Source organism: Oncorhynchus masou, chromosome 30 (assembly GCF_036934945.1).
Source record: "Oncorhynchus masou masou isolate Uvic2021 chromosome 30, UVic_Omas_1.1, whole genome shotgun sequence".
NCBI lineage: Eukaryota > Metazoa > Chordata > Actinopteri > Salmoniformes > Salmonidae > Oncorhynchus > Oncorhynchus masou.
Window position 1 is genome coordinate 30,388,642 of NC_088241.1, and position 19,004 is coordinate 30,407,645.

The following is a 19,004-nucleotide window of genomic DNA, read 5'->3' on the forward strand; positions in this document are numbered from 1 at the left end:
CGACCAAGAATATGACTTTCGCGAAGCGGATCCTGTGTTCTGCCTTTCAACCAGAACAACGGAATGGATCCCAGCCGGCGACCGAAAAAAACGACTTCGTAAAAGAGGGAAACGAGGCGGTCTTCTGGTCAGACTACGGAGACGGGCACATCGTGCACCACTTCCTAGCATTCTTCTCGCCAATGTCCAGTCTTGACAACAAGGTTGATGAAATCCGGGCAAGGGTAGCATTCCAGAGGGACATCAGAGACTGTAACGTTCTTTGCTTCACGGAAACATGGCTCACTGGAGAGACGCTCTCAGATGTGGTGCAGCCAGCGGGTTTCTCCACACATCGCGCCGACAGAAACAAACACCTTTCTGGTAAGAAGAGTGGTGGGGGCATATGCCTTATGGCTAACGAGACGTGGTGTGATCATGGAAACATACAGGAACTCAAATCCTTCTGTTCACCTGATTTAGAATTCCTTACAATGAAATGTAGACCACATTATCTACCAAGAGAATTCTCTTCGATTATAATCACAGCCGTATATATTCCCCCCCAAGCAGACACATCGATGGCTCTGAACGAACTTTATTTGACTCTTTGCAAACTGGAATCCACACATCCTGGGGCTGCATTCATTGTTGCTGGGGATTTTAACAAGGCTAATCTGAAAACAAGACTCTCTAAAATGTATCAGCATATCGATTGCGCCACCAGGGCTGGCAAAACCTTGGATCACTGTTATTCTAACTTCCGCGACGCATATAAGGCCCTGCCCCGCCCCCCTTTCGGAAAAGCTGACCACGACTCCATTTTGCTGATCCCTGCCTACAGACAAAAACTAAAACAAGAAGCTCCCACGCTGAGGTCTGTCCAACGCTGGTCCGACCAAGCTGATTCCACACTCCAAGACTGCTTCCATCACGTGGACTGGGACATGTTTCGTATTGCGTCAGGCAACAACATTGACGAATACGCTGATTCGGTGTGCGAGTTCATTAGAATGTGCGTTGAAGATGTCGTTCCCATAGCAACGATTAAAACATTCCCTAACCAGAAACCGTGGATTGATGGCAGCATTCGCATGAAACTGAAAGCGCGAACCACTGCTTTTAATCAGAGCAAGGTGACTGGTAACATGACTGAATACAAACAGTGCAGCTATTCCCTCCGTAAGGCTATCAAACAAGCTAAGCATCAGTATAGAGACAAAGTAGAATCTCAATTCAACGGCTCAGACACAAGAGGTATGTGGCAGGATCTACAGTCAATCACGGACTACAAGAAGAAATCCAGCCCAGTCATGGACCAGGATGTCTTGCTCCCAGGCAGACTAAATAACTTTTTTGCCCGCTTTGAGGACAATACAGTGCCACTGACACGGCCTGCAACGGAAACATGCGGTCTCTCCTTCACTGCAGCCGAGGTGAGTAAAACATTTAAACGTGTTAACCCTCGCAAGGCTGCAGGCCCAGACGGCATCCCCAGCCGCGCCCTCAGAGCATGCGCAGACCAGCTGGCTGGTGTGTTTACGGACATATTCAATCAATCCCTATAACAGTCTGCTGTTCCCACATGCTTCAAGAGGGCCACCATTGTTCCTGTTCCCAAGAAAGCTAAGGTAACTGAGCTAAACGACTACCGCCCCGTAGCACTCACTTCCGTCATCATGAAGTGCTTTGAGAGACTAGTCAAGGACCATATCACCTCCACCCTACCTGACACCCTAGACCCACTCCAATTTGCTTACCGCCCAAATAGGTCCACAGACGACGCAATCTCAACCACACTGCACACTGCCCTAACCCATCTGGACAAGAGGAATACCTATGTGAGAATGCTGTTCATCGACTATAGCTCGGCATTCAACACCATAGTACCCTCCAAGCTCGTCATCAAGCTCGAGACCCTGGGTCTCGACCCCGCCCTGTGCAACTGGGTACTGGACTTCCTGACGGGCCGCCCCCAGGTGGTGAGGGTAGGCAACAACATCTCCACCCCGCTGATCCTCAACACTGGGGCCCCACAAGGGTGCGTTCTGAGCCCTCTCCTGTACTCCCTGTTCACCCACGACTGCGCGGCAACGCACGCCTCCAACTCAATCATCAAGTTTGCGGACGACACAACAGTGGTAGGCTTGATTACCAACAACGACGAGACGGCCTACAGGGAGGAGGTGAGGGCCCTCGGAGTGTGGTGTCAGGACAATAACCTCACACTCAACGTCAACAAAACTAAGGAGATGATTGTGGACTTCAGGAAACAGCAGAGGGAACACCCCCCTATCCACATCGATGGAACAGTAGTGGAGAGGGTAGTAAGTTTTAAGTTCCTCGGCATACACATCACAGACAAACTAAATTGGTCCACTCACACAGACAGCATCGTGAAGAAGGCGCAGCAGCGCCTCTTCAACCTCAGGAGGCTGAAGAAATTTGGCTTGTCACCAAAAACACTCACAAACTTCTACAGATGCACAATCGAGAGCATCCTGGCGGGCTATATCACCGCCTGGTACGGCAACTGCTCCGCCCACAACCGCAAGGCTCTCCAGAGGGTAGTGAGGTCTGCACAACGTATCACCGGGGGCAAACAACCTGCCCTCCAGGACACCTACACCACCCGATGTTACAGGATGGCCATAAAGATCATTAAGGACAACACCCACCCGAGCCACTGCCTGTTCACCCCGCTATCATCCAGAAGGCGAGGTCAGTACAGTTGCATCAAAGCTGGGACCGAGAGACTGAAAAACAGCTTCTATCTCAAGGCCATCAGACTGTTAAACAGCAACCACTAACATTGAGTGGCTGCTGCCAACACACTGACTCAACTCCAGCCACTTCAATAATGGGAATTGATAGGAAAGGATGTAAAAGATATCACTAGCCACTTTAAACAATGCTACCTAATATAATGTTTACATACCCTACATTATTCATCTCATATGTATACGTATATACTGTACTCTATCATCTACTGCATCCTTATGTAATACATGTATCACTAGCCACTTTAACTATGCCACTTTGTTTACATACTCATCTCATATGTAAATACTGTACTCGATGCCATCTACTGTATCTTGCCTATGCTGCTCTGCACCATCACTCATTCATATCTTTATGTACATATTCTTTATCCCCTTACACTGTGTATAAGATATTAGTTTTGGAATTGTTAGTTAGATTACTTGTTGGTTATTACGGCATTGCCGGAACTGGAAGCACAAGCATTTCGCTACACTCGCATTAACATCTGCTAACCATGTGTATGTGACAAATAAAATTTGATTTGATTTGATTCTTTTAGCTTGATATGGCTGGTTCTGGTTATATATAGGAGAGAAAGGGTTAGAAGCATCAGACTGCAAACAGAATCCAAACCAACTGCTTCTTACCCCACAATCCAAGAATTAGATCAGTCTGGGTTAAGAATTTGAATTGATATATCCTTGGCTTTGTGGCTGGGTTATAATTCCAGTGTTAGTATGGACTACAATGTGTTGTTTAGTTGGATGCAAATGCTCATATCTTATTCTGCCAGTGAAAAAGATGGACAAATCCAGGAGCTCTGGACGACAGAAAATGATTTACATTTTGTAATGAGAAATACCCTGGTGTGTTTGGGCAGTTTGGTCAGCCCTTCAGTCTGTACATTGGGTATGAATTTTGCAGATCAGAAAAATCAACTGTTAATAAGTGTTTTTTAAATGAATAAAGTTTGAAGAGTTGGTCTTACATGCATGTACAACAGACATTTACAGATGTGCCCTCTTGTGTGTTTGTGTGGACCTATAGCTCTGTGTAATAGGTGCAGACCAGGAAAGGGTGAGGTGGACTATCTCAAACTGAGCATCATCTCCCTATCTACCCCAGACCTGTGACACATTTAGATGAGGCTGAGGGAGAATTCAGATTGGAGCTTGAGTCAGATCAGCAGCATAGGTACTGGTCCCTGGATGCTGCTGTTCCCTTCATTTCTCTCCTGAATCTATTCAGGTACCTTTTGTTCTCCAAAGGTGGCAGCTGATAGCCAACAGAAAGAAGCTCACAGGCGGATTCAAACAATAGACGTGTGCAACATAGTAGGAAAGATTCTTAACCAGTCCTGATTTGGATACTCACTTTAAGGATGTAAAATGATAGAGGTTTCAAATATACACTTATAACCACCTTGGTAAATCACCTAGCTCATAGAGTAGAGCTGTTTTCAAAACATGGAATGGAGTTCTATCTCCAAAGTATTAGTCACACTGTCCTGATTTGTTGTCTGCTAACCTTTCAAGATGTAGCTTAAATGGAACGAATGCTGCTGTACATCTAGAAAGGTAGAAGTAATCTTGACCTTCATATGCTCAGAAAACAGTTCATACCAGCAGTGTCCAGAGGCTTGTTGGGAAACCAATAAATAGATTAATGTTGATATGTTTTATCCATGGAGAATTGCTTTCTTGTTAACCTTTATTCCATGTAAAAACAATACACTGTCAGGATATTGTCAGTCAAAACTAACCCTACTTAGAATCATCAATAAGTGCATCGATGACATTGTCACTACAGTGACTGTACATACATACCCCAACCAGAAGCCATGGATTACAGGCAACATCCGCACTGAGCTAAAGGGTAGAGCTGCCACTTTCAAGGAGTGGGACTCCAACCCGGAAGCTCATAAGAAATCCCGTTATGCCCTCCGACGAACCATCAAACAGGCAAAGCATCAATACAGGACTAATATTGAATCATACTACACCGGCTCTGATGCTTGTTGGATGTGGCAGGGCTTGCAAACTATTACGGACTACAAAGAGAAGCACAGTCGTGAGCTTCCCAGTGACAAAAGCCTACCAGACGAGCTAAATAACTTCTATGTGTGCTTCGAGGCAAGCAACACTGAAGCATGTATGAGAGCATCAGCTGTTCTTAAACAGGTCAACATTCATAAGGCCGCAGGGCCAGATAGATTACCAGAACGTGTACTCTGAGCATGCGCTGACCAACTGGCAGACATCACTGACATTTTCAACTTGTCCCTGACCTAGTCTGTAATACCAACATGTTTAAAGCAGACCATCATGGCCTCTTGTGCCCAAGAACACTAAGGTAACCTGCCTAAATGATTACCGGCCCGTAACACTCACGTCTGTAGCAATGAAGTGCTTTGAAAGGCTGGTCATGGCTCACATCAACACCATTATCCCAGAAACCCTAGACCCACTCCAATTTGCATACTACCCCAATCTCAATTGCACTCCTCATTGCCCCTTTTCACCTGGACAAAAGGAACACCTATGTGAGAATGCTATTCATTGACTACAGTTCAGTGTTCAACACCATAGTGCCCCCAAAGCTCATCACTAAGGACGGACCCTGAGACTAAACACCTCCCTCTGCAACTGTCTCTCTGCTACCGCACGGCAAGCGGTACTGGAGCACCAAGTCGAGGTCCAAAAGGCACCGGCTTCTACCCCCAGCCATAAGACTCCCGAAAAGGTAATCAAATGGCTTCCCGAAATTTGATTTGATTAAAACACATGGCTGGTGAAGGAGACTGGACCAAGCATAACTCTGGCCTAATGTGACAATATACCTTTATTTAAAGTTATGTGTACTGAACAAAAATATAAAGGCAGCATGCAACAATTTCAAAGATATTACTGAGTTACAGTTCATATAAGAAAATCAGTCAATTGAAATAAATGAATTAGGCCCTAATCTATGGATTTCACATGACTGGGGAGGGCCGCAGCCATGGGTGGACCTGCCCACACACTTGGGAGCCAGGCCCACCCATTGGGGAGCCAGGCCCAGCCAATTGGAATTATTTTTTCCCCCACAAACGGGCTTTATTACGGACATAAATACTCCTCAGTTGCATCAGCTGTCCGGGTGGCTGGTCTCAGACGATCCCTGTAGGTGAAGAAGCCGGATGTGGAGGTCCTGGGTTGGCGTGGTTACACGTGGTCTGTGCTTGTGCGGTTGGACGTACTGCCAAATTCTCTAAAACAACGTTGGAGGCGGCTTATGGTTGAGAACTGAACATTAAATTCTCTGGCAACAGCTCTGGTGGATATTCCTGTAGTCAGCATGCCAATTGCACGCTCCTTCAACACTTGAGACATCTGTGGCATTGTGTTGTGACAAATGCACATTTTAGGGTGACCATTTATTGTCCCCAGCACAAAGTGCACCCATGTAATGAGCATGCTGTTTAAGCGGCTTAGGCCACACCTGTTGAGGTGGTGGATTGTCTTGGCAAAGGAGAAATGTTATTTTACAGGGATGTAAACAAATTTGTGCACAATATTTGAAAGAAATAAGCTTTTTTGTGCGTATGGAAAGATTCTGGGATATTTTATTTCGATTCATGAAACCAACACTTTAAATGTTGCATTTTATATTTTTGTTGAGTATAAATTATAGATCTTGGGTACTGTATTTGTACAAACTTATTTGTTTTAAGTTTCTTTCTGACCAGGAGATGGCACCAGTGTTTCCAAATCCCCTTCCCAAGATCCCTTAAAAAATTATACTCCAGCTTTTACAGGTGGCCAAAGCAACAAAAAAAACTAAGTCAGGAGGGGAGAGGAAGCCACAGTAAATCTGTGTTTCTGCACAACTGGCCCTGTGTCTGTTCTATGGGATGGGAAGGCCCTGCATGTCTTATGTATTAACAGTATAGTGGCTTTGAGAAAACGTGGACAATTCTTTCCATCTCTCCTCTGAGACCTTTTGTCCCTAGTGAAAGGTCAAAACCCTTCCAGGTTTTTCTGCTATTATTCCCTGGTATTAAAAATGGCTGTTTAAGATTGATATTTAGTATGGACCTCTATATAGATGCCTCTTCTCATATCAGTTGGGGATGTAGGCGCAGACACAGATGGTGCTAACATTGGGAAAATAATGGCAGACTAGTATCTTGAAAGGTCATATCCCGACTGCCATTATAATCAAATCAAATGTTATTTGTTACATGCGCCGAATACAATAGTGAAATGCTTACTTATAAGCCCTTAACCAACAATGCAGTTTTAAGAAAAAAAACTCAAAATATAAGAAAGAAAAGTAACAAATAATTAATGAGCAGCAGTAAAATAACAATAGCGAGACTATATAGAGGGGGTACCGGTATGCAGACAATGTGTGCGGGGGCACCGGTTAGTCTTAAGTAATATGTACATGTAGGTAGAGTTATTAAAGTGGCTATGCATAGATAATAACAGAGAGTAGCAGCGGCGTAAGGGAGGGGGGGTTCAGTGCAAATAGGCTGTGTAGCCATTTGATTAGATCTTATGGCTTGGGGGTAGAAGCTGTTTAGAAGCCTCTTGGACCTAGACTTTGCGCTCTGGTACCTCCTGCCGTGCGGCAGCAGAGAGAACAGTCTATGACTAGGGTGGCTGGAGTCTTTGACAATTTTTAGGGCCTTCCTCTGACACCGCCTGCTATAGAGGTCCTGGATGGCAGGAAGCTTGGCTCCATTGATGTACTGGGCCGTACGCACTACCCTCTGTAGTGCCTTGCGAACGGAGGCCGAGCAGTTACCATACCATGCAGTGATACAACCTGTCAGGATACTCTCAATGGTGCAGCTGTAGAACCTTTTGAGGATCTGAGGACCCTTGCCAAGTCTTTTCGGTCTCCTGAGGGGGAATAGGTTTTGTCGTGCCCTCTTTATGACTGTCTTGGTGTGCTTGGACCATGTTAGTTTGTTGATGTGGACACCAAGGAACTTGAAGCTCTCAACCTGTTCCACTACAGCCCTGTCAATGAGAATGGGGGCGTGCTCCTTTTCCTGTAGTCCATAATCATCTCCTTTGTCTTGATCACGTTGAGGAAGAGGTTGTTGTCCCGGCACCACACGGTCAGGTGTCTGACCTCTTCCCTATAGGCTGTATCGTCGTTGTCTGTGATCAGGCCTACCACTGTTGTGTCATCAGCAAACTTAATCATGATGTTGGAGTCATGCCTGGCCGTGCAGTCATGAGTGAACAGGGAGTACAGGAGGGGACTGAGCACGCACCCCTGAGGGGGCCCACATGTTGAGGATCAGTGTGGCGGATGTGTTGTTACCTACCCTTACCACCTGGGGGCGGCCCATCAGGAAGTCCAGGATCCAGTTGCAGAGGGAGGTGTTCAGTCCCAGGGTCCTTACCTTAGTGATGAACTTTGAGGGCACTATGATGTTGAACGCTGAATGATGATACAGATAAAATAGACCTGTCGAGATTTTCCATTCACCGCAGAACAGAGAATATTCGTCTGGTAAGACAAGGGGTGGGTGGGTGTGTTTACTTGTCAATAACAGCTGGTGTGTGATGTCTAATATTAAAGAAGTCTCAAGGTATTGCTCGCCTGAGGTAGAGTACCTTATGATATGCTGTAGACCACACTATCTACCAAGACAGTTCTCATCTATATTATTCGTAGCTGTCTATTTACCACCACAGAATGAAGCTGGCACTAACCCCGCACTGAACCAACTCCATAAGGCCATAAGCAATTAAGAAAATGTACACCCAGAAGCGGCACTCCTAGTGGCCGAGGACTTTTAATGCAGGCCAAATTAAATCGGTTTTACCAAATTTTTACCAGCATGTCACATGTGTAAACAGAGGGAAAAAAATCCTAGACCACCTTTACTCCACACACAAAGATGCATACAAAGCTCTCACCCGCCCTCTATTTGTCAAATCTGACCATAATTATATCCTCCTGATTCCTGCTTACAAACAAAAACTAAAGCACGAAGTACGACTCGCTCAACGGAAGTGGTCAGATAACACGGATGCTTACACTACAGGACTGTTTTGCTAGCACAGACTGGAATATGTTTCCCGGGATTCATCCAATGGCATTGAAGAGTACACCACCTCAGTCATCTGCTTCATCAATGAGTACATTCACGACGTCGTCCCCACAGTGACTTTACGTACATATCCCAACCAGAAGCCATGGATTACAGGCAACATCCGCATTGAGCTAAAGGCTAGAGCTGCCGCTTTCAATGAGCGGGAGACTAATCCGGATGCTTATAAGAAGTCCAGCTATACCCTCAGACAAACCATCAAACAAGCTAAGCATCAATACAGGATTAAGATTGTATCTACGACACAGGCTCTGACTCTCGTCGGATGTGGCAGGGCTTGAAAACTATTACGGACTACAAAGGGAAACCCAGAAGCGAACTGCCCAGTGACAGCGAGCCTACCAGCCGAGCTAAATGCCTTTTATGCTCACTTCAAGGCAAGCAACACTGAAGCCTGCATGAGAGCACCAGCTGTTCTGGATGACTGTGATAACGCTCTCAGTAGCCAATGTGAACAAAACCTTTACCTTTAAACAGGTCAACATTCACAAAGCCGCTGGGCCAGATGGATTACCAGGACGTGTACCCAAAGCATGTGCGGACCAACTGACAAGTGTCTTCACTGACATTTTAATCTTCTCCCTGACATAGTCTGTAATACCTACATGTTTCAAGCAGACCACCATAGTCCCTGTGCCAAGGAAGTGAAGGTAACCTGCCTAAATGATTACCGCCCGTAGCACTCACATCTGTAGCCATGAAATGCTTTGAAAGGCTGGTCATGGCTCACATCAACAGCGTCCTCCCGGACACCCTAGACCCACTCCAATTTACATACCTCCCCAACAGATCCACAGATGACGCAATCGCACTCCACAATACCCTTTTCCACCTGGACAAAAGGAACACCTATGTGAGAATACTGTTCATTGACTACAGCTCAGTGTAGTGGAGCAGGTTGAGAGTTTCAAGTTCCTTGGTGTCCACATCACCATCAAACTATCATGGTCCAAACATACCAAGACAGTCGTGAAGAGGGCACGACAAAACCTTTTCCCCCCCAGGAGACTGAAAAGATTTGGCATGGGTCCCCAGATCCTCAAAAGGTTCTACAGCTGCACCATCGAGAGCATACTGAACAGTTGCACCACCGCCTGCTATGGCAACTGCTCTGCATCTGACCGTAAGGCGCTACAGAGGGTACTGCGTATGGCCCAGTACACCACTGGAGCCAAACTTCCTGCCATCCAGGACCTATATAATAGGCGGTGTCAGAGAAAAGCCCATAAAATTGTCAGAGACTCAAGTCACCCAAGTTATAGACTCTTTTCTCTGCTACCACACGACAAGCGGTACCGGAGCGCCAAGTCTCGGACCAAAAGGCTCCTCAACAGCTTTTACCCCCAAGCCATAAGACTGCTGAACAAGTAATAAAATCACCATCGGACTATTTACACTCCCCCATGTACACTGCTTCTACTCGTTGTTGATTATCTATGCATATTCACTTCACCCCTAACTACATGTACAAATTAACTCAACTATCCTGTCACCTTCACACTGACTCGGTACCGGTACCTGCTGTATATAGCCTCGTTATTTTTATGGTTACTTTCTATTGTTATTTTTTACTTTAGTCTATTTGGTAAACTCTTCTTGAACTGCACTGTTGGTTAAGGGCTTGTAAGTAAGCATTTCACGGTAAGATCAACACTTGTTGTATTCGGCGCATATGACAAATAAAGTTTTTGATTTGATCACTGATGTCCGGAACAGCATGCATGTTTCAGTGTTACTTGCCTCGATGCAAGCATAGAAGTAACTTTGCTTGTATGGTATACAAAGCTATAAGATGTTTTATTGTCACATAGATCGAATAGGTGCAGCGACATGTGTTGTTTTACAGGATCAGCCATAGTAGTACGCCAACCCTGGAGCAAATTAGGGTGAAGTGCCTTGCTCAAGGGATTTTGTTAATTTTAGAGTACTGGGCAAAGTACCATCATTCATGAAGTGTGTTGTCGATGTTTATACATGTGATTGTGCCTCCTGACTGCCACTTACTGCCTTTTTCATTAGCTCTCCCTTTACAACTGTGTGTGTGTGTGTGTGTGTGTGTACATGGGGGGACTGTAGATTAACCTCACATTGATCAGAATATGGCTTAAATGCAACAACCCAATTCACCCCTCAAGGAATTTTGATACACTCAAAGAACAAGATGCAAAATGTTAATTTAAAATATGACTAACTCTTGTTGTGAGTGGGATTCCCCACCTCAGGGCAAGGTCAGGGTTGGCCAGCGTAGTTCAATGTTGGCGGCTGAGAAAGCTGTGTTCACTGCCCATCCCCCACACTCACAAGAGGAGTGTTTCTGCTTGCGCGGCTGCCGTTAGGAGGGAGGGAGGGAGGGAGGGAGAGAGAGAGAGAGAGAGAGAGAGAGAGAGAGAGAGAGAGAGAGAGAGAGAGAGAGAGAGAGAGAGAGAGAGAGAGAGAGAGAGAGAGAGAGGCGTGGAATTAGTGAGAGGGTGCATTCGTCTCGTTCAGGCAAGGTTTTCCCTCTAAAATTCCGAGCTAATATTAATTTTAGGCTCAACTGAATATCTGACTGTCTGAATGTCTGACTATCTTATTAATTGTTTTCACTTCCTCATTCATTCTTGCGACCTCATCCCATAGTATGCGCTCCGTAGTTCGCACACGATGACACATCGACACTGGTGAAATGCTACCCCCTCAGTCCTTGCCCAGAGCAGGAGTCTTTCAACCAAACGATATTCCTTGAACGTGGATACATCATAATGAAACAATGTATTTAATAGTAATTATTATTCATTTTCATGAAACATAATCACTCAATCATCAGGTGCCTGCTTGGCCTGTCGCATGTGAATTGTTCAAAAACTGTCGATATAATGGAACAAAGAAATGATGCATGTTTTGAGAATAGTTACATTTAAAACCCAAACATTAATTTACAAATGCAACCACTCTTGTGCCCGTATGCAATGTAAAAATGAACGAATCCACTCCGTGCTCCCACTGAGCGCCAATCCGTACTTTACTTCTGCCTGTACGGCTCAGTAAAATGGCTGTATCTCGCGGAGCCTCGTGCTGGTTCGCTCCGTTCCTTGCGTCTACTCTCGCTCAGTAATAGAACCCCCAGAATATATGTCTGTTTATGCATCCTTGAGGTTTATTATTACGTATCCAATTATTTTCACATCGGAATCAGGAGACAACCGGATTCGGTCCGGTGAAAGGGGTGGGAATGAATCGGGACAAGGATAAATGGTTATAAACAATTATTTATATTCAATGCTAGCGTTTGATTGTGACTGACTCGCCGAGAGAGGGGGGTATTATGGCCGCTCAGGTCGCCAGCGCCGCCACTCTCAACACAAGCCCGCCTTCCGAACTAAAGAAGCCGGATCGAGACCCAAATGAGGATTCTATACTGGGGGAAAAGCAGCAGGAAAACAAGCAGTCGGGATTAGAGCGCGGATCTCCGGGCCGGGGGGATCTGCAGGACGGGGCCGATGTTGGAAATGCAGGGGGAGGAGGGGAACCTGAGATGAAGAACGGGAACGGGAACCCGTCCAGGACTATTAATAATCAGAATGATTCCATCGGATCCGAGGGGAATAACCATCCCGGGATGGTACACCACCATGGGTCCGGTTTTCCTCCACCTTCTTATGGATACAGTCAACACTACGGCCGGGCCCCTTTTCATCAACATGGCGGACAACAAAGCCCTGGCATGGCAGCTGCTGCAGGTCCAGCCGTGCAGTCGAGCAATATGATGGACCCATATCAACCCAATTCGCACGACCTTGGCTTTTCTAACCACCAGTTTAACAATTACAATCCATTCCCGAACAGAACTCCCTATTCTGGCCAAGGATACGGCATGAACCCCTCGCGTAATACCCAGGCTCCGGCTGCTGGGGGACAGCCAGCCAACGTTAAGCAGCAACCAGCAGGAGGACCCACAGCAATGGCTGCATCTTACAACAATCAGAGATATAATATGGGGAATCCACAGCCAACATCTACCCCAACCCTCAACCAGCTCCTAACCTCTCCAAGCTCCACGCGGGTATATCCAAATTACCCATCTAGTGAATATAGTAATCAGGAAGGAGCTAGTAAGGGACCAACAGACACGGGCAGTAGCGGTCAGTATGGAGGGGGGAATCCGGGTTGGCAACAAAGGACCCATCATCCGCCGCCTATGAGCCCTGGAAGTACAGGGCAACCCCTAGGTAGAAGCCAGGTAAAGGCCCATGTTCTAACGAATATTTTTTACTGTACATTTGGTGTAATCTTATGTATGTAATTCACAACGTAACAGGCCAGCCATTGTTGCAAGCCAGTTCGCTTGCAAAGACACTCTAAAATGGCTGCCTCTCGTTTTTCCAACACCATCTCATTAAACAGTATTTATTTAGTTGGTATGAATTCTATCACTTTCAGGCAACTCTTTTTCGGCAATCCTCCTTATGAGATTGAACTTCGAACGTTGAGAGAATGGAGGCCCGAATCTTGAAAGAGGTGAAAAAGCTCTAAAGGCCTATATTCATTACTCAGACTTGTTTCTCGGCAGGACGTTGTATAACGTAATTAAACAGTTATTCCTTAATAGTGTATTTCTTATTGTTTGCACTGCTAACGTCAGTCGTTTTGGAATACAGTTTAATGTTTATGAATAGACTATACATTTTATGTCCACAAGTCTGTTTTGATCATTATAGAAATTGTGAAGTCAATGCACAGCATTAGCATGCTCAGAACACAAATTCTGCCTAGACTCAAGTGTACACGTGTGTTTGAAAGTGATTTTAAGTGGACGGTACGAGTAACTAAATTATGTAAAATGTTACATTTTAATCAACACACACTGGCCTATTTAGGAGTGTCATTTGGCGCCTCTGTTGTCAGGAACTGCTTCCACCACTGCATTCTGCTTGTAAACATTGGCCTAGTGATTTGAGTGACTGACTGCAGGTTGCTTTGCTCTGGGTTTTGAATTGTGGAGGTAAAAATCCTGCTGTCAAACCCAGTAGACAGTTGGTCTTGGTTTGACATGCTAGCTGAGATCTGATTGGCTCCTCATCCTGTGCTCTTGGCCATTTATAATTGCATATGCTGTAAAGCAAAAAAAAATCCTGATAAGTGCACTCCTCCACACTGCACAAATCCATGAGTGCTAATACTTAACGCATTTTTGACAATTTCTCTAAATTACTACTTTGCAATCATCTGTTTCCCACATGTATGACACGCCTGTTTGCACTATTCCACATGCATTCTATAATGAGAGATGATCAGAGTTTGGCCCATTGATCAAGTTAATTACATTTAACTTTTGTCAATCCAGTTTGATATTGTGTGCCATTTTCTGTGCCACTGTTTTTTATTTATTTTTATTTTACATGCTATAGCCTAACCCATACCTGTTGAATTTCTAGATTCATAAACAAAACTGCAACCGTGACCAACATGGCAAATAGAAGAGTTTACGGAACTTTGTAGCCTTCACGAATAAGTTCCTAACCGTATTTGCACCATCCTATAAAGAAAGGCAGGTGAAAATGGCTATAGTATCTTGACCCTCATTGTTAAGCATCCACTATCTCCTCTCATTTTGGATCAAAGTAAAGTGACAAGGTAAATCACTCAAGTTAATAATGTATTATTACAGTCCTTTTAAATAGTTTTTGTATCTGCACCATACATTTATGAGCTACAAATCTGAAACAAAGGAATTTTTCTTAGTGGTTGAGATGTGTACACTAGATGCCAGATGATGAGCAATCCATAGGATTGGGACCAAGTTTGGGGAACCCTTATGTAGGCTACAACAAGAACTTGCTGCAGTACCTTAGAACCCAATCTGGCGCAATCATATTTGGGCGTGACCACTTTAAATATCATAGAAAGCTGAGGTTGTCGGAGCAGATTTATCTACGCATGAATATCGCCCAGAACTAACCAACTGTCATGAAATGCGTGTGTGTGTATGTGTATATATATATATATATATACATGCTTCGAAACTACAGTGTGGCCAATCTGATGGATGCCCAGTTGTCTTTGGTTACATGCCATAACTCACTAGCATATTTAAGCGGTAATACTCACTCACCTTTACTTCTACCTGACACTGTTTTGGTCATCAATAGGATCTTTGTTCGGTTGGTAATGGTAATGCATGCCAATGTTAACATGTTAGGGAGACATCATCCACTATGTCCCATTTGATGGGTTCATCTATCAATGACATACATTCCTGTGTTGACACTGCATAGTGAGGTGAACATGAGCCGTGTGTGTGGCATGAGTAGCTGCTGTATCTCATGTGCCACTCTGTGTCTGTGTGACTAAGAATTCCTTCTAACCCCCTTGGCCAATCACAGAGACCGTCCAGCCGCCTCTCCCCCGCCTAGGGAGTCTCCACTCTGTCTTATGCAGATTAGCCATGTGCTGCTTTTATTTATTTCAATTAATTATCTGGAAGCTGGGAAATGTCAAGAAACGCTTTTTGCCCTCCATTTCTAAAGGCCTTTGTTTAGCAGTGACGTGCCAGAGCTGTCTCAAGTCTCAGAGCAGTGTGCATTGACAAGGGTACAGATAAAGAATCCAAGCCCATAAGAATCGACTGTGGTAAATTAATGTTTTAATTAGCTTGTCCATTTGTTGTTATTAATGTTGTTATTGACATGGAATCTTTTGATGACCCTTGTTTAGGTTGTTTTGAGTTGAGCAAGTTAAACGGATAGGCCTAAGGTTAGCGATTTACAGAGTGAAATTATAATGTTGAGGAGATGGAGGCCTAGAGATTTAAGAAAACTTTCTCCATTGAGACGATACCTCATAGTTGTGTTCGCATCATAACAGAGAACAGTGAGTAGGCTACTTCTCCCTCCATTTATGATGTCATTCATTCAGAGCCAGAATTGCCACCCCCCCCCCCCCGCCCCCCAAAAATAATGGGAAACCGGTTTGGCCTCGAACCAAACAGAAGCACAGCTAAGGATGTTTTTATTTAAGATTGGGCAGACTGCCCTCCATTTGAGATTATTATTATTATTATATATATATATATATATATATATATATATATATATATATATATATATATATATATATATATATATATATATATATATATATGTGTGTCAGTCACCAATTGTGCAAGTTCTCCCACTTAAAAAGATGAGAGGCCTGTAATTTTCATCATAGGTATACTTAAACTATGACAGCCAAAATTAGAAAAAAATCAGAAAATCGCATTGTAGGATTTTTAATGAATTTATTTGCAAATTATGGTGGAAAATAAGTATTTGGTCATCTACAAACAAGCAAGATTTCTGGCTCTCACAGACCTGTAACTTCTTCTTTAAGAGGCTCCTCTGTCCTCCACTCGTTACCTGTATTAATGGCACCTGTTTGAACTTGTTATCAGTATAAAAGACACCTGTCCACAACCTCAAACAGTCACACTCCAAACTCCACTATGGCCAAGACCAAAGAGCTGTCAAAGGACACCAGAAACAAAATTGTAGACCTGCAGCAGGCTGGGAAGACAGAATCTGCAATAGGTAAGCAGCTTGGTTTGAAGAAATCAACTGTGGGAGCAATTATTAGGAAATGGAAGACATACAAGACCACTAAATAATCTCCCTCGATCTGGGGCTCCATGCAAGTTCTCACCCCGTGGGGTCAAAATGATCACAAGAACGGTGAGCAAAAATCCCAGAACCACACGGGGAGACCTAGTGAATGACCTGCAGAGAGCTGGGACCAAAGTAACAAAGCCTACCATCAGTAACACACTACGCCGCCAGGGACTCAAATCCTGCAGTGCCAGACGTGTCCCCCTGCTTAAGCCAGTACATGTCCAGGCCCGTCTGAAGTTTGCTAGAGAGCATTTGGATGATCCAAAAGAAGATTGGGAGAATGTCATATGGTCAGATGAAACCAAAATAGAACTTTTTGGTAACTCAACTCGTCGTGTTTGGAGGACAAAGAATGCTGAGTTGCATCCAAAGAACATCATACCTACTGTGAAGCATGGGGGTGGAAACATCATGCTTTGGGGCTGTTTTTCTGCAAAGGGACCAGGATGACTGATCCGTGTAAAGGAAAGAGTGAATGGGGCCATGTATTGTGAGATTTTTAGTGAAAACCTCCCATCAGCAAGGGCATTGAGGATGAAACGTGGCTGGGTCTTTCAGCATGACAATGATCCCAAACACAGCGCCCGGGCAACAAAGGAGTGGCAACAACGGAGTGGCTTCATAAGAAGCATTTCAAGGCCTAGTGGCCTAGGCAGTCTCCAGATCTCAACCACATAGAAAATCTTTGGAGGGAGTTGAAAGTCTGTGTTGCCCAGCAACAGCCCCAAAACATCACTGCTCTGGAGGAGATCTGCATGGAGGAATGAGCCAAAATGCCAGCAACAGTGTGTGAAAACCTTGTGAAGACTTACAGAAAACGTTTGACCTCTGTCATTGCCAACAAAGGGTATATAACAAAGTATTGAGAAACTTTTATTGACTAAATACTTATTTTCCACTATAATTTGCAAATAAATTCATTAAAAATCATACAATGTGATTTTCTGGATTTTTTTTTCCTAATTTTGTCTGTCATAGTTGAAGTGTACCTATGATGAAAATTACAGGCCTCATCTTTTTAAGTGGGAGAACTTGCGCACTTGGTGGCTGACAAAATACTTTTTTTGCACCACTGTATAATATATATATATATATATATATATACATACATACATACATACATACATACACATATATATATATATATACATACATACATACATACATACATACTGTGCCTTGCGAAAGTATTCGGCCCCCTTGAACTTTGCGACCTTTTGCCACATTTCAGGCTTCAAACATAAAGATATAAAACTGTATTTTTTTGTGAAGAATCAACAAGTGGGACACAATCATGAAGTGGAACGACATTTATTGGATATTTCAAATTTTTTTAACAAATCAAAAACTGAAAAATTGGGCGTGCAAAATTATTCAGCCCCCTTAAGTTAATACTTTGTAGCGCCACCTTTTGCTGCGATTACAGCTGTAAGTCGCTTGGGGTATGTCTCTATCAGTTTTGCATATCGAGAGACTGACATTTTTTCCCATTCCTCCTTGCAAAACAGCTCGAGCTCAGTGAGGTTGGATGGAGAGCATTTGTGAACAGCAGTTTTCAGTTCTTTCCACAGATTCTCGATTGGATTCAGGTCTGGAATTTGACTTGGCCATTCTAACACCTGGATATGTTTATTTTTGAACCATTCCATTGTAGATTTTGCTTTATGTTTTGGATCATTGTCTTGTTGGAAGACACATGTCCGTCCCAGTCTCAGGTCTTTTGCAGACTCCATCAGGTTTTCTTCCAGAATGGTCCTGTATTTGGCTCCATCCATCTTCCTATCAATTTTAACCATCTTCCCTGTCCCTGCTGAAGAAAAGCAGGCCCAAACCATGATGCTGCCACCACCATGTTTGACAGTGGGGATGGTGTGGTCAGGGTGATGAGCTGTGTTGCTTTTACGCCAAACATAACGTTTTGCATTGTTGCCAAAAAGTTCAATTTTGGTTTCATCTGACCAGAGCACCTTCTTCCACATGTTTGGTGTGTCTCCCAGGTGGCTTGTGGCAAACTTTATACAACACTTTTTATGGATATCTTTAAGAAATGGCTTTCTTCTTGCCACTCTTCCATAAAGGCCAGATTTGTGCAATATACGACTGATTGTTGTCCTATGGACAGAGTCTCCCACCTCAGCTGTAGATCTCTGCAGTTCATCCAGAGTGATCATGGGCCTCTTGGCTGCATCTCTGATCAGTCTTCTCCTTGTATGAGCTGAAAGTTTAGAGTGACGGCCAGGTCTTGGTAGATTTGCAGTGGTCTGATACTCCTTTCATTTCAATATTATTGCTTGCACAGTGCTCCTTGGGATGTTTAAAGCTTGGGAAATCTTTTTGTATCCAAATCCGGCTTTAAACTTCTTCACAGCAGTATCTCGGACCTGCCTGGTGTGTTCCTTGTTCTTCATGATGCTCTCTGCGCTTTTGCTTTTAACGGACCTCTGAGACTATCACAGTGCAGGTGCATTTATACGGAGATTTGATTACACACAGGTGGATTGTATTTATCATCATTAGTCATT

At 44.1% G+C, this 19,004-nt stretch overlaps 1 protein-coding gene across 2 annotated transcripts in view; it reads left to right on the forward strand.

Moving 5' to 3' along the window:
• The first annotated feature begins 11,867 nt into the window (after positions 1-11,867).
• LOC135522510 (AT-rich interactive domain-containing protein 1A-like) overlaps positions 11,868-19,004 on the forward strand; it is a 30,714-nt gene continuing 23,577 nt past the window's right edge. For both annotated transcript variants that reach the window (XM_064948816.1, XM_064948817.1), the window contains exon 1: positions 11,868-13,076. In XM_064948816.1, the coding sequence (XP_064804888.1) occupies positions 12,162-13,076 (915 nt within the window). In that variant the 5' untranslated portion in view covers positions 11,868-12,161. The remainder of the gene's footprint in view (positions 13,077-19,004) is intronic.